The sequence below is a fragment of the Zootoca vivipara genome, chromosome 9 (assembly GCF_965207765.1).
Source record: "Zootoca vivipara chromosome 9, rZooViv2.hap1.1, whole genome shotgun sequence".
Classification (NCBI taxonomy): Eukaryota; Metazoa; Chordata; class Lepidosauria; order Squamata; family Lacertidae; genus Zootoca; species Zootoca vivipara.
The window spans coordinates 32803732-32819902 of NC_142592.1; the positions used below are offsets into that span (position 1 = coordinate 32803732).

General features: G+C 42.3%; 1 protein-coding gene across 1 annotated transcript in view; it reads left to right on the forward strand.

Moving 5' to 3' along the window:
- Positions 1-403: 403 nt before the first annotated feature.
- The window catches only part of TMTC2 (transmembrane O-mannosyltransferase targeting cadherins 2), a 184278-nt gene continuing 168510 nt past the window's right edge, over positions 404-16171 (forward strand). The window contains exon 1 of the mRNA XM_035126826.3: positions 404-1010. Within this exon, the coding sequence (XP_034982717.3) occupies positions 928-1010 (83 nt within the window). The 5' untranslated portion in view covers positions 404-927. The remainder of the gene's footprint in view (positions 1011-16171) is intronic.

Sequence of the window (16171 nt, forward strand, 5' to 3'; positions counted from 1 at the left end):
GCCAGAGAGGTGCGACAAAGCAGCCAGTGCAGAACAATGCCACCCCCACAGGATGCCTCAGCAGCATCCTTCCTCGTTATGGCGAGACGAGTTTCCACCTGGCTTGCTCCGGAACTAGCGGGGAGAGGTCGGGAGCCTGTGCCAGTCGCAGACGCAGCCAGCCAGCCCCTCGCCCCTCCTCTACACCCTCAACCCAGCACTGGGCTCCCCTTTGGAAGCAACCTACAGTATTTGCCTCCCGCCGCTTCCAGCGTGAAACTAACAGAAAAGAAAAGGAGGTGGGGAGGGAGTGGGCGGGGCACGGAGCGCGAGCGGGGTGGGGGTGAGGGAAGCGGTCCGGGGGAGGCCGAGGGGCGGGGGCGGAGGCGGGCCGAGCGCGAGGAGGGCGGGGCGGCACGCAAGCGCGATGGGAGCCTCGCAAAGCCCCACGCGGGCGCTCTCAGAGCCTCGGCAGCGGCGCTTCCAGTTGAGCCGCGAAGGGGCCTCAGGGCGGCGAGGCGCGCGGAGGAGCCGGGGAAGAAGAGCGGAGCCGGGCGGGCGAGCAGGCAGCGCGCTCTCTTTCTCTGTTTCCCGCGGCGTGCGCAGGGGCGGAGCGGCCAGCTTTGCTCTCCGGCGGTTGCCCAGCCCCGACCAGTCATGGGGTAAAAAGGGGGAGCGAGCGAGCGGCATGGAACAATAAAAGCGGCGAGGCGGCGGCGGCGCTGACTGACTGGCTGGCTGGGCGAGCGAGCGAGAGGAAGCGGGGGATGCCGGGCGCTCGCTGAGCGGACCGAGCGGCGCACTCGGCGGCGGCGGCGAAAGTGGAGCGAGGCGGCGGAGCAGCGGGCGTCAGGGGAAGCGCGCGCGGCGGATGCTTTGCGCGGCTGGCGGGAGGCGGCGGCGGCGAAGAGGGAGAAGACGGAGGGCGGCGGCGGCGGCAGAGGAGAGATGATCGCGGAGTTGGTGAGCAGCGCCCTGGGGCTCGCCCTCTATCTCAACACCCTCGGCGCGGATTTCTGCTACGATGACAGGTAGGTGGTGGCGGAGGAAGAAGAGGCGGACTCGGGGCTGCCTGCTCGCGGGGTGCGTCCGGCTCGGTTGCGCTCGCCGGCAGCGCCAAAGGGAGCGCGCTTTCTTCCCCCGTTGGGTTTTGCGCGAGGCTGCGAAAACATAACACGCAACTTGGTGTCCTCACTTTCCTTGCCTGGTCTGCCGCCTCCTCCTTTAATCCGCGCTCTCACCTGCGGAGGAAGGGTTAATCCGATTATCTCTCCCCGGTTTAACGCTTGACGGATTTCATCGCACCTTTTCTTCCTTTGCGCATTCTCTCTGTATTTCTCTCGCGCGCCTGCCTTCCCCCTGGGTAATTTCAGCTCCGCAGGGGTGGGAAGAGAGTTCAGAGCTTCCCTGATCGACTTCGCTTTGCGCTTGAATCTACCAATCAGAGGCAGGTGCAACAACAACAACAAAGGCACGCAGTTAGTTAGCTTGGGTGCCTTTGAGGACATTCTCCGGCTACGGATTTGTTCCCGGTACCTGAGCTGAACTTGCAATCCGTTCCACTCCTGGTTAGCAACGATATGCCAGAAGATCCCGATCTAACATCTGCCCACCCTAGTGGAGAGACGCAGTTTGCAGGACTGGCTGTCAAGTTAGTTTGCTGGAAGGGGTCGGGGAACATAGTTCCCCTGGTACAGCTGAGCAGGCGAGGAGTGCAGGCAAACTCCTTCCATCCTAAATCTCTTAATTCTTTCTCTCATTATGCCTTTGCCAAGATCACCCTTTCTCGTCACTTTTTGGAAGTTTGGGTGAAGGGAAATCTTTGTTCTTTGGCGAATAATTCCATACACACACGTGTGGTTTTCAAAAAGGAAAACATTCTCCATCTGCCCTTGCCCTGCAATCAATTGGATCATTAAATGGTGTTAAGTTTGGGTTAGAAACAAACCCTTTCCCCCTTTCATCCACAAAGCGATTGCTTTTTGAGGGGGGTGGATTCAACTTGTTTCTCTTGATGCTCTTGTTTCTGGAGCATTTGACACTTAAACTCCCTTGCGCTTGTAAGTGTATTAAAGGGACAGGGATGCTCTGACTTTTTAAAGGGAGAAGTGTCCAAGCTGCTGCCTGAATGGAAATTAGGCTTTCTAAATAGGAACCCCTTCTCTTTAAAGCCCACCGATGTGCCCAAATTTATTTGTAGTTAATGAGTAGTGAAGGGGAAGGTAGCTGCACTGTCATTGAAAATGCGTGTTCTGGAGCTAAAGTGCATTGATCCCTGCCTGAAACTGAGTCTTGGAATAGGAACCTCTGCTTTAACTTTGCTCACAGGGGCAGTGCTTACTTGAAAATCATCAGTGTGGCTGTGTTTGCATGTTTGTGTTCGTGTGCGCATTTGCCCTCTGAAGATCTGCTGAGCAGCGTTTCTTCCTGAAAGCTCTTCTGTTCTGCTCCCCAGACTGTATGTTCAACATTCCTTTATGCTAATTAGCAAAGATGAAGTCCCCCCCCCCCCCCGGACTTGAATTTGGCTCTTTTGAGTTTGGGCAGCTAATGAGAAGTGAACCGTGTGGTTGAAGAAAACTGCGTCGAGTTCTAGAAAATGTCACAGTTGTTCTGGGTGCTTCTCCCTCCCCTTAAAATGGACAAGTGCTTAGGCACTGCTGAGAAGCTGTATTAGCAATGAGAGAAAATTCCAATTTGCGCCTTTTCCGGTGACTTACTCTGATTACAATTAAAACAGATGCATAATTAAAATATATTAGGGAGAGCAGCACGCCTGGCTGAATTTATGAGCCATCTTGGGGTGTTTGCATGCTCCATTGACGTTAAACCATCCAAAAAGTGAGCATAGATTTACTTTGACAGCTTTTCATCAGTCCCTCTCTGTTTGGAAACTGAATAGATCCCCTGGGTTAGGGTGAACTGCCTTTCAGCAGAGTGCCTTTGTATTGAGGGGATGCCCCTTGAATTCTCATATATGGGAGTAATCAAGCACCACAGTGCCGGAAAAGTCCAAACTAAGTGGATCTTACAAATGGTATATTGATAGTTCTGCCTTCATATATTCATTCTGTTACACTGTTGTCAACAGAGTTCTACTGTGACTACAAATATATTATTCAGTTGTGTGTGTGTGTGTGTGTGTGTGTGTGTGTGTGTGTGTTCAGAGATGATGCATAAACACAGACATAAGAGCTAGAGCAGCATAACTGTTGCCAGAAAACATGCCTCAAACTTTCAGGCAAGTAGTAAGGGAAATGATCTACTCTAGCTTTGAAGGATCATTTGCATTGGGACATAAACTGGTTGTAAAGTCAATTAATTTGCTTAATCCTGAATTTTGGTCTGCTTTGCAGGGCACTGTGGCACCTGTCACAGTTTGGGAGTTACTAGTAGGATAAAGGCACAATTTGCTCTTTTTCCTTCTACAAAAATTGAATGCAATTTGTGTGTTTCTTTCTTAGCCATTGCAGAATAGCAGTTCAGCAACTTAACCCTAAAGGATTTCCCAGTTTTACAGATCACGATCTTTTCTATTTCCAAGTATTTAAGAAAACCATTAACTGCATTCTAGTGTGTTAGTGGTCTTTTAATGGGTGTATAAAGTTGTTTAATGATTATACGCTGCTTTGTGCAGTTTTATGGAAAAGCAGCATAAAAGCTTTTCAAATAAGACCTGATATAACTCTGCCAATACTGGCAGAAATTTACAGGTATTAATATGCAGTATTACAGTAGTTGGAGGATGTATGGAGGATTACAGTAGTATGGCCATAAGTAAACATACATCGTCGGAGTTGGAAAAACCCTATGCACCTGGTTGTTGGCTTGCCTAAATATGTGATGATGGAACCTAAGAATGTGGATATTTTTTTGCAGCCCTGCCTTCTGCATTACTCTATCTAGGGGCTGCATTATCAAGGTTGCTTGAGGACACTGATTGGGAATTTAGTGCTCTTTGCCGGTTTAAATCTCCTAATATTGTATTGCAGATTGAAGTATTGCTGAACATCATGGATGTAGAGGTCAAGCTCTTTGTTGATTTTTACATGATTGCTCTTACAGAATGTTAGTGGTAATTTAATTGCAGGCCAATCTCTCTTTTTTTTCTTTCTTTATGTTAATCCCAACAGTACCAGTTTAGCATTAATCTTGCGTTGGATAAATGACATTTAAACTGCAGGTTTGTTTAATTTGTCTAAAAGCTAAAGACATAAACACCTCTTGGATTTAGAAATTCATTGGCATCTGTGAACTGAAATTATTGATTATGCTGTAGAGTAGGTCAGTTAATTACAGCATTGGGAAGGAAGGAGAGTTGAAAACTGCAAACTAGCAAATGCTTTTCTAGTTCACCACTGCAAATCCCCCAGACCTAAAATATTTTAACTACAATCACAGGGTTGTGTGGACCATCAGGAGCTTTCTTAGAATCTAACTTGATGAAATGTGAACTGAGTAGAAGCTGTGGGATACTGCCTTCCAGGTGGGATATGGATCATACATCCAAGTTAAATTGAATCAAAATTGTGCATATAAACTTTGAAGCTGATGATCACTTGTAAGAGCAGTGCCAAATCCTTCAGGTTTTCTGTTCTATCAGATGTGACATTGATTTAGACTGTTTTTCTTGATACAGTGACCAAGATTGCTATATAAAAGGTGTCTGTAATTGCATTTTGTGTTTTAGTAGGTTGGCAAAGATTAAATGGTGTCATAAAACCTTCTTTACAGCAAGATCAATTTCTTAATGATAAAAAGTAATGGAAAACAATGTGCATTACTCGCCTGGAATGAAGTTACTTACCGTCTCAAAACAATCATTTATTCTGAGGCCAAATCTCATTTTAAGGAAAACGAAGTCAACTCATTATTGAGTTTAAAGAGGAGTTTGAAAAGATCTGACATACACAATGTATGTGGGAAGAGTGGATGAAGGCATGGCAAGAGGGGAAAATAAATACTTGCTGGTATCCACATGACTGGTCCAGCTGCTGAAACATGAAACCAAGGATTGCCAATTCAAAGATATGATAGAGAGAAAAGCACCTCTCCCAGTTCCTGAAAAATGCATGTGGGGTTTAGTAATCATTTCATAGCAAGTGCCCCGCTCCCCATGCTGCCTTCTGTAGTTCTAAAATTCCACATATTCTGAGTCGTCTGCAAAGATTAAAGGAGTGACCAAAGATATTGTGACATATTAAATACAGAGAGGGGGGAAATGTGGCAGTATTTTCAAAGGCTTGATATATGGGAGAAAGGGAAAGTGAGGTCTGGCAAGGGGTGAGTTTGTTCCCACTTGGAAGCAAAATGGCAAGGGAAAATTTAGTGTACATTCTCTTAGAATTTTGTGTTCATCATGGTTGTTAAAGATGCCTACTGCATCAGTTGAACGACCATACTTTGAAAACTTTTTTAAAATTTGAAATAGTGTTTGGCATGTTTGCAGGTCATTATTTAAGTTGAGATATAGGGGTGATTTGTATAAAGAGGGAAAGTGATTGTTGGTGTGTAAGATTTGGTGTCTTAGGATACTGGCAATCCTACATAATTGCAGTGATAATCTAAAAACGCCCATGCAAATCCCTTGAAGTCCTGGATTGCAGTATACACTCAAATGCTCAACAAGTTGCACACACTAAGGAAAGCCTTATGTTACCGTTTAACCTTGCATGAGAAACTTTTCTTACAAAACTAATGCCTTTGAAACTTTCTACAATCATGGGCATTGATTTTTCATTCTACAACTTCACTTACACCATTTCTGAGTGCTTTCACAGGTTCCCAGGGATGGTGTGCCATTTTTTCACTGCTTCTGTAATCTTTCAAAGGGATCTCATGCATGCTCCCCACTTTTAAAGAAATGCTTGTATTTTCCTTTTAACAAGTTAGGAAAAGAAAGAGAGAGAGAGAAAAGTATGAGGCATTGTTTTTCTATTTTGCTGCCTTTTGAAATGTGTGAAAGCACTTCTCTGCAGGCAAATATGTATCAGATGCTATTTTTAAGTTGCTCAAGTGATTTATTGGCTTTATAAATTGGCCAGTTAAGTTAGTATTCAGTTGGGACCAAATTTTAATCTGTAGTGGAGTTTGAAGAAAGAAAAATATTTCTTTTAACAGTGTTTGTTTTACTAGGGTATAAATTATTTCATTTTATCCTGTTTCATCAGAAGACACACTGAGGTTTAGGTGAGATGTAGATACATTTAAATTTAGTCAACTAATTCATCGGTTAGAAGAGACCAGCTAAACATTATTTTTGTAGTGCTAATTGAAGCAGCTTCAAGGTGACTCGCATGAAAAGGTATATATTGCTGTTATCACAAAGTTTGGTGACACCTCACATCATAACTTTCTTAATGGCTTATCAAATAATTCTGAAGCACATTTTTATTAGATCAGTTTAATGATACAGTTTGCATAGAACCTCATAATTTTTTTAAAAAAAGTGTAAAGAAATCTATTAATCTGTCACCTGAGCTTGGTTCTACAGATTTAAGAAACAATTCTTACTAAAATTAAAAAATGGTGCATTATATGCCGTGATCGTCTCAATTAAAATTTTGTAAGCTTAGTAGGTTATTGATCAGTTCCTCTGTTTGTTGTGCCACAAAAGACATTACAGTACATCTTGGTACTCGAACGGCTTGGCTCCCAAACAAATCAACTCACAAACACTGCAAATACTGCAAACCCGGAAGTATATCTGCTGATGAGTTGTGTGTGAAATGCACATTCAAATGAAGTTTGCCTTAAGCCAAACTGTAGTTCAGGTGAGCCTAGTGTGCTAGCTGCACCCTTCTCAAAGTGTGAGCTGCTATTGTACCCAGACCATGCTCAGCTGATCATAATAAGCAATGCTGATTGCAGAGTCGGACAAATATGTGCAGCTGGCTTTGCTAACAGTATTGTCACGGTGAGTCCCCAAACAGCTCTTTAAACCTGGGTCCCCAAACTAAGGCCCGGGGGCCGGATGCAGCCCAATCGCCTTCTAAATCCGGCCCGCGGACGGTCTGGGAATCAGGGTGTATTTACATGAGTAGAATGTGTTCTTTTATTTAAGATGCATCTCTGGGTTATTTGTGGGGCCTGCCTGGTGTTTTTATATGAGTAGAATGTGTCCTTTTATTTAAAATGCATCTCTGGCTTATTTGTGGGGCATAGGAATTCGTTCATATTTTTTTTTCCAAAATATAGTCCAGCCCCCTCACAAGGTCTGAGGGACAGTGGACCGGCCCCCTGCTGAAAAAGTTTGCTGACCCCTGCTTTAAACTCTTCACAGTTTAAAAAGCAAAGTGTTGCTCAGCAAGAAGGAGAGGGCTCTGAATTGCAGCAATTGTATTCAGTATCGAGGTACACATGTTCTGCATCTCTATCTTTACCAGCATGTATTTTAAATAGCTGTGATGTGAGGCATTATTAGAGACCTGTCTTCAGTAGGGCTTAGGTCTTAGTAAATGCGTTAGAATTGCAGACTTGAATATCTTGTAGACTTTATCGCTTGATAAGCTGGTTGAAGCAATGCACCAAAGCATTTGTATTTACTATATACGATTTATGCTCTCATATTGATAGAGTTGCTAGTGTATTAACCTTTATTTGAGTGCATGAATTTCCCAAGAATGGTCACTGGAAATAGCCTCTCCACATATGGATTGGAGTTGTGTGCTTCATTACTTCATCATTTCCTTGTTACCTAGCTTTTCTTCTTCTTTTAAATGTTCCAATGTGCTGTCTAACAGTTACTGGTGGCTGAAGTAGCCGGTCTCTCCATAGCTGCCAAGTTATCCCTTATTTTAAGGGATTTTCCCTTATGCTGAATAGGCTTCCTCGTGGGAAAAGGGAAAACTTGGCAGCTATGGGTCTCTCTGAGCAAGGGTTTGTAACTGAAACAAGTGGCTTTGTTATGGTTAGTCACGAACTTCTGTATTTTTAACTATAAAACTACTATTTCCTTGAAAAACCATGAAATACACAACTTTGAATTTAAATTTTAACTAGATGTGCACAATTCTTGGTCACTAACCTTCTGGATCCACAAGCTAATTTGCAACACGCCTTGACTGTTTATGGTGGTCTTGCTGACCATTATGGTTTAGCAACCTTTGAACTCTTTGTGTCTCCTCTTTCGCATGACTGACTGTGTGGATTCTTCGTATCTCTTTTCAAAAGGGCTGAACAGATTGTGTAGGCAGGTTGTCATGTTGACAGAAAGCCATGCAAGGCTCTTGCCTTTCAGCACATTGCTAAAAGTTTGGTTCAACATGGTAACTTTTGTACCCGAGTGATATTTTACAGATAACGTTGCTTTGATGGTGGTCTAAAGAGTGGAAGGGGAATTTAAATAGAATTGTTGTCATTTTATATAGTTTGCTAGATATTGTGCTCACATAGTTTTTAATGTATTCTTCCTTGGAAGATGGTACTTGTAGTGCTTTTTTTGTTGTTGTTGCTGAGGAACTCTGAAAAAAATAGAGGAAATGGATTTTGAATATGGAATTCCAAATTAATGCAGTATGATGTTTCTGATTCTCTTTTCAAGACAAGCAGTCTTTTCTTGCCATAAATGTGTTACTTTACATCAGGTAAGCTATTCATTTTGGCAGAGTGCCATATGACAATATTTTTTGTCTTGTCAAATGTTCATCATAATAATGACATGTTTTCATGCAGCAAGATGCCTTGCAAATCAGCATTATGACTTAGAATGTTTGTTTAAGTACCAGCCATAATGTTAATGAATCACAGGACACACTACTTACCGTAAACTCTGAAGGTCAATATTTTTGCCTTTCCTTCTGTCAGACGAGAGTGAATCAGATGTTGAATTCTCTTGGTAGAACTCCTCTAAGACTTCTGTAAAGTAATTGCTGAATTGCTTGCAACCCTCCTCTTCCCAAGAACCACGAAGGCTGCATCAGAAAGGCTCCCAAACCCAGCTGGTCCTTGAAGCAAAGACTGACAGGTAATTGAACCAGGATTTTCCACTTGGGAGTACAAAACGTTAATAACAGACAACTGGGCTGGCCTGCAAGATTCCTTCTCTATTCATGGAGCTGGTGTTAGGCAAAGGAGATGTTGAACTTTGACTCTCTGGTTAGCTAGGATGCATTTCAGGCTTATGAGTGGCCAGTGATGCTTAAATCCTAGCATAGATCTTTGTGGTTGTGGTTAGGACGACCTATGCTTATGACTTCTGTTCTAGTTTACGTATCTAGATAATACTGAATTATCTCTGCCTGGACCATCTTTTTCAATTTGAGTGGAGATAATCATATGCTTATGGAAGCATATGTAAATTGACGTTGCAAAAATTAACATGGTTATCTGGCGCACTTGATGCTAGCTTTTTAGAAATGTACTGCCAATTTTAAATACAGTAGCAGTTAGTTGCTTGGAGATTAGGACCCTCCTGTCTTCTTCTTTTTATTTAAATAGTATATAAAGCAATTGAAATTGGTTTAGCTGATCAAGGCCTGTTTTCTTCTATCCAGGGCTGAATTTTCAAAGCAAGGACTTGAATGGTACTTTTGAGCAGCACATCACTTGCCTTTGTTTTACCAATGACCTTGATTTCCATATTTGCTGCCTGCTAGAGACGTGCTTATATATTAAGTATTTCATATTTAATGGTTTACAGTGAATGTGGACATCAGTCATGTTTTGTTCCTTTCCTTCAGTGATAAGGAGCAATAAACCACAATCCCTGGCAGCATTAGATTTGACTTGGGAATCATGATTTGCTTCTTTCCCCCCAATCATACCACAGTTTCTGGTTCAGAAATAAGGCTGAATAATGGATCAAGGTTTGTTGCCTGTGCTAGGCTTGGAGCAAAGGAGGAGGCTGCTCTTTCACACCAAATAATTACCTATGGTGTGTGATGTGTGAACACTACCTGAACGTTAATATCTTCTGTAACTAAGGAGGCTAATGTTATATTAACCATGGCAGTTTGTGTCTCTACTAACAGGAGATCCTATATATGCTAGGAGTAGGGAACTTGTGGTTCTCTAGATGTGGTTGGGCTTCAGCTTCTACCAGCTGAAATCCTGCATGGCCAGTGGCCACAAATGTTGGGAGCTAGCCAATGGTGAGGAATACCTGGAGGGCTATATTTCCCCCATCCTTGCTTATACATGTATTCCCATTTTTAAGGAGCAAATTGAGCTGTTCTTTCTGACAGCTTGTTGGTCAGTGGGCAAATATATTAGCAGGTAGTGATGCTTTTCTCACTATTCGGTCTCCTCCTGATTTCTGTACATCAAGCTCTTGGTGTTCTTAAGGCATGTATGAGAGAGAAGGTTTGTGTACCTCTTTGCCACTTAAGGGTCCCTCACCCTTTAAAGGACACCAGACATCTTGGAGGGGGGGGGAAGGTTCAGTTTTATAGCAGCTTCCTGGGATACTAAATATTTCAGTTGAGGGTTTGTGAGCACTTGCTCTCAGTCCACTAACAACCACTGAAATCTGGTGGCTGCCCTCTGAGGAGATTGCCAACCTTTTCCAAATGTCGCCTAGATCAGGGGTAGCAAACCTTTTTTTCTTGTGAAAGGCTAGTTACTCACAGGGAAAATCAGTTGGAGGCCACATGTGACAGGGAGTGGAGCCACTCTGCAGTTTTAATCTGAAATCTTAGGCGCAGTACTGCTCCCAGAGCTCAGAAACTGCTCGTGTTAATGAAATTCCTTGTTGCAAAATGCACCTAGAATAGTGGGGGTTTCAAACGCTGCCCATAGTGTAAGGGAGTTAATCTAGTGAAGCTGAGTTGGCTTGTGATAGGACTAGTGAGTTAAATTCCAGAGGGGTAGCCTTATAGCAAAACCCAAATATTTATTTATATAGTCCATACAACAATAAAAATGTTAAGACATCAAGCAGCTGCTAGACTCATTTTTGTTCTTGATTTCCATGGAAGTTGTTTTCAGAGGGGTGAAGTCAGTGGGAACACCTGTAGTTTGGAGGCAATGGAAATGGGAGAAGCTTGAAACTATGGCAAAGTTAAAACTGCTCTTGCTGGGTAGATATGATTAGGGGGAGCATGAATAGACATGTAACCACTGTAACTGCTGGTGTGTTAAGTAAATGAATAAAAAAAGTGAATGTTGGGTGCTCTGAGCTCTTGCCTGAACCGTGAGGTTGGTAAGACACCATTCTTGGTCAAGAATCAAGGCTACCTGCCTTGCTACTGCTGTTTGGCTTATTGACCAACAACTAGGCAACAAACACTTGGGAGAGTCGTCCCTTGACAGTAGTGAAGAGGAGTGGAGAAGGGAGTTTGTGGAATTTTGGTTCTCTGAAGATTTTAGCACAAAGTTCAGGAACTTGTTTTGTAACATTGCACTTCCTTTTCTCTTCCCGTGGAAGAGAATTTCACTATCCATTGGTCAGTTGTTTAGGATTTGTAGCTTTGGAATGCTTGACTCCGGCATTACTGATGCTTTTTGCTTTTGATGGAAAGAAATGCATTAGTAAGAATAGGACACAGAGGTTGTTTTGTTCAAAGTGCAAGTGCACTTGCCTTTCAGTAGATTCACACTAGGCTTTCATGGCCTTTCCCACCATATAATTGCAATTCTCTTACTATCTGCTTTGCCTGAAATGCTTGCCTCATTTTGCATTCTTATCCAAGCTCCTTTGACGTTAACGGGTTTCAGTGGTTTTAAAGATTTCTGAAGATCTGAATGTGGGATTGGGGGGTGGGACATTGTTCTGTTGTGTTCTTTTTAACAGAGGAAACTTTAGGTTTAAGAAAAATGAGATTGGGTTAAAAAAAAGTCTGCTAATAAAGCTGGTTGTGTGTTAAATCAACTGACAGGACACACATTTCCCCCCTTTCTGTGTGGATGGATATAATTATTTATACTGTTTTGCATTTTAAAAAGTTAAATCCACTGGTCGAGCATGTAGATGAGGACTAAAGTTTTAAATGTTGCTGTCCAAGATTTTCCTGTTTCTGCAATGTTTAGTTGAAGCAGGTGTTTTCTTTTCCAACAAATCTGATACTCCTTCATTGAAGTTCTGCATGGTTACATTATGTATGTATACACCCCCCCCCCTATTCTTGTAGTGATATTTAAGGGCCCTAGACAGGAACGTAATTCACAAGCTCTTCTTCAAACCTCTCCTGGAGGAATCCTGTGATTTGAGGACCAGTCCCCCAGCATTGAGGATGGAGTTTCGCTTTATTGTAATATAATGTTCCTACATTACTTTATTGTATTCAGGATTGTCATTGTGGTGAGGGCTAAACTTTCCTCACCTGGTTAACCCTGTACATCAAATTACATACTGCAATCTGTGTTCTTTTTGTTTATTTTCTTATTATCCTGTCCTTTAACCCTGTTTCTTTTCAACCAACCAGCGGATTAATGCTCTATGTTTTTTTAAATATGTTGTTTGGGGGGGGGCATTGGTTTGTATTTTCCTTTTGTATTTTTCTGTTTTGAACTGCCCTCAGATCTTTGGATTAAGGGCGATACACAAATTTATAATAATTGATAGAATTGTAGAGTTGGAAGGGACCTTGAGGGTCATCTAGTCCAAAACCCTTCAATGTTCCTGTGTTGTATCTCAACATACAATTTGAAACTGGACCTGACCCTGCTTAGCTTTGCAAATGTGTTAACGGTTTTATTACTGCACTACTAGGACTTCAGTTGCTTTTTAAAATAGCTTTGTAACTTGGAGTTATGTAGTATTGTCATGCCAACTACAGTTGATGGACATATTGTACTTCTTATTCTGAAACTCCCCCCCCCCATGTGGAAAGCTTGATATAGGCACTGCCCAAAACCCAGCCAATAAATATGATAGTCTTTTCATTCTCATTCCTGACTATGATATCTATAATTAATAATAATACTTAGGGCTTTTCTAGTGCGGCCGATTCCTGCTTTCATCTTCCTTTGCAGCCCAGATTGAGTTCAAGTGCAGCTGGAAAGGAAGAAATGAAAGTATTGCAAGTGGATTGACAATTGAGTCACCTTACTAACCTGTCAGAATGGCCTGGACTGAGTGGTGCACCTCAGGATTCAGCCCACTGGATAGAACCTGTTCCCAACTCCTGATAAAGACCTTACTTTGACAGTGACTCTCAATGTAGGTATGTTCATAATTTTGTATCACGTCATCAATTGTGGATTCTAAATGATATTTTTAGGCAAAGAAAGTGCGAAGAAGTAAGGCTTTTAATGAGATTAAGTACATAGAAATGTTGCGTGCCTTTGCAGGGTACTTCCTTAGTAGTAGTTTTGTCAAAGGCTTACCCTGTGGTGGAGAGATGTGAGATAATTGAGTTTCTTTTCAACCCCACAGTGAGCTATATAGCCTGATAAATACTAGGATTGGTTCATTGGAAAATACGTTTTGTTAAAGGGAGGGAAAGCATTTGTAGCCATTACTATTATTGTATTACAATTTCAAACCTAGTCTAGCAGTAGTGGAACAGATGTTGCACGTAATATTTAAGTAACATTCTCCGTTGCTCAGAGAGCACTTAGAAGCTAAGAAAAGGCAGAACTGAAGATGGTGTGTGTCAGGGTGAAAGTGAATCGGAGATAGATAAAGACAGACAGAGAAATGCAGCTTGGGCCATGTAGAAAATATTTGCTGAAGGAGATCCGAGGAGGTTATTTTGAGGAGTGGAAAAGATCTCTGCTGCTTCAATAGCATTCACAGGTACACTCATCTTTTCCAGAATTGTACATGCCATTTGTATTCTCTTTCACATGTTGATGGTGCATGTTTGCAGACCTGTAAAGGTAAAGGACCCCTGACAGTTAAGTCTAGTCGCGAACGACTCTGGGGTTGTGGAGCTCGTCTCGCTTTACTGGCCAAGGGAGCCGGCGTTTGTCCGCAGACAGTTTTTTCAGGTCATGTGGCCAGCATGACTAAGCTGCTTCTGGCGAAACCAGAGCAGCGCACAGGAACACCGTTTACCTTCCCGGTACCTATTTACTGTATCTACAGTGGAACCTCAGTTTATGAACACCTCGGTTTATGAATTTTCGGTTTATGAACGCCGCGGACCCATCTGGAACGGATTAATTCACTTTCCATTACTTTTAATGGGAAAGTTCGCTTCAGTTTATGAACGCTTCAGTTTATGAACAGACTTCCGGAACCAATTACACCCATGTTTCAGTTTATGAACGCTTCAGTTTAAGTACTCCGCGGACCCGTCTGGAACGGATTAATCCACTTTCCATTACTTTCAATGGGAAAGTTCGCTTCAGTTTATGAACGGTTACTCTGCGGACCGTCTGGAACGGATTAATCCACTTTCCATTACTTTCAATGGGAAAGTTCGCTTCAGTTTATGAACGCTTCAGTTTATGAACAGACTTCCGGAACCAATTGTGTTCATAAACCGAGGTACTACTGTACTTGCACTTTGACATGCTTTCGAACTGCTAGGTGGGCAGCAGGAGGGACTGAGCAACAGTAGCTCACCCCATTGTGGGGGTTTGAACCACCGACCTTCCGATCGGCAAGCTCTAGGCTCAGTGGTTTAGACCACAGTGCCACCCATTTATCGGCAGGCACCACTTGGAAATGATTGAACTGATAGCCGCTTGGTGAGAATGTCTGCTCTATATACGGCGTTGACTGAAACATACTTGTGTAATAGCAAAGGGGACTTGTAGGAGAAATATTTTAATTCCAAATATTATCCTTCAAAGGTAAAATGACTTTCCTCCCTGCTCTCCAAACAAAATCTATACAGAACTAAGTGCATGCAATTCTTGTGCAATATTCTGCCCATCTCCACTGATTTGCTAAGTCCCCCCCTCGCCACTTTGAAAATATGAAATAGGCTTTGATCTTAAATGGGATTAAATTAATCTTGTTGAGTGATTTTAAATTTTGCTTATTTCAAAGGTAACTTTGTGAGTGTCTCTTACAAATTTATCTTTTAATCATCTCTGTGAAGAGGTGCAGCATAAGAACCTCCGTTCACTAAAAAGTATCCCACGTGTGTATAATTGTGTCTGGTGCAGTAGATGGTTTTGGACATGGAAAAATCAGTACCTGTACAGCTGTGAAAACTGGAAATAATGGCTTCCTCAAGGCCTTATAAATTCTGGCCCCATTGAACTTGCAGTGACATTACTTTGGGGTTTGAGTACTTTATTAGTTCAGGCTTAATTTCTGTCTTTGAAGGGTCTTCTTAAGGTTATGTGAGGTGAGGTGATAAAGTTTGACCTAAGACATAATCTATTTAAGGAATCTTCAAGATAAAATGCTGAAGAGTTTGAATATTTAGGAGCAACACAGAGAATGGAAGCTGAATGTTTCATCGTGTCCATTTGGTGCTGTTGCTCTTTCTATTCCTACCTATCTGAGGGATATCAAACCATGGGCGTAGCCGGGGGTGGGGCCAGGGGGTATCTGTCCCGCCCCCCTAATCAAGTAAATCAATAAAAATAACTAACTAAGGTACTGCAATCCCCAACATAAATCCTGGTTACACCCATGTGAGCATTGTGTCATTAAAATGTCCCTGTAATACAAGGGACTTCCAAATATTGTTCTAATACAACTCCCATAATCCCTAACCATTGGCCATGCTGGCTGGGACGGATGGGAGTTGGAATCCTACATTATGGAGGGTACCTGTGCTGTAATAGCTGCGTAAAGGTACCGTATGATTTTATGATGAAATTCTTTAAGATCATTTTGAAATTTTCACACACAACCTTGAATCTGTGCCCATGTAGTAGCATCATTTCACTGCTGGCATAACATGTTTCTGTTGATAAGGACTTATTGGGCAACATGTTTATATACTCAGGCACATATACCTGACTCAGATTGTGATTTAAGGCACATTCATACATTATTCATCTCTTTTAAAGTTCACAGAATCATTGAGGATGAAGCGGCTGACTTCAATCTGCAGAAAAAAAGGGAATATCTTTAGTTTGCTTTCTTGGAACGTGGTGTGAACGAAGTATGTAGATTAATATTTCTGTTTGTTTATATGCACAGTCCTGTTGTCAAAATTGCTTGGCGTGTGCATTGGTAGAAAAAGTTTGAATTCAGGATATATGTTTAGCAAAAATGACTGGAACAGCTATTTTTGGGGGGTGGTGTAAACTTCATCCTGTTCGTTTCATAGGGGAGAAAATCCTACAGATAGAATGCTAGTACAGTGGTACCTCGATTTACAAACACAATTGGTTCTGGAAG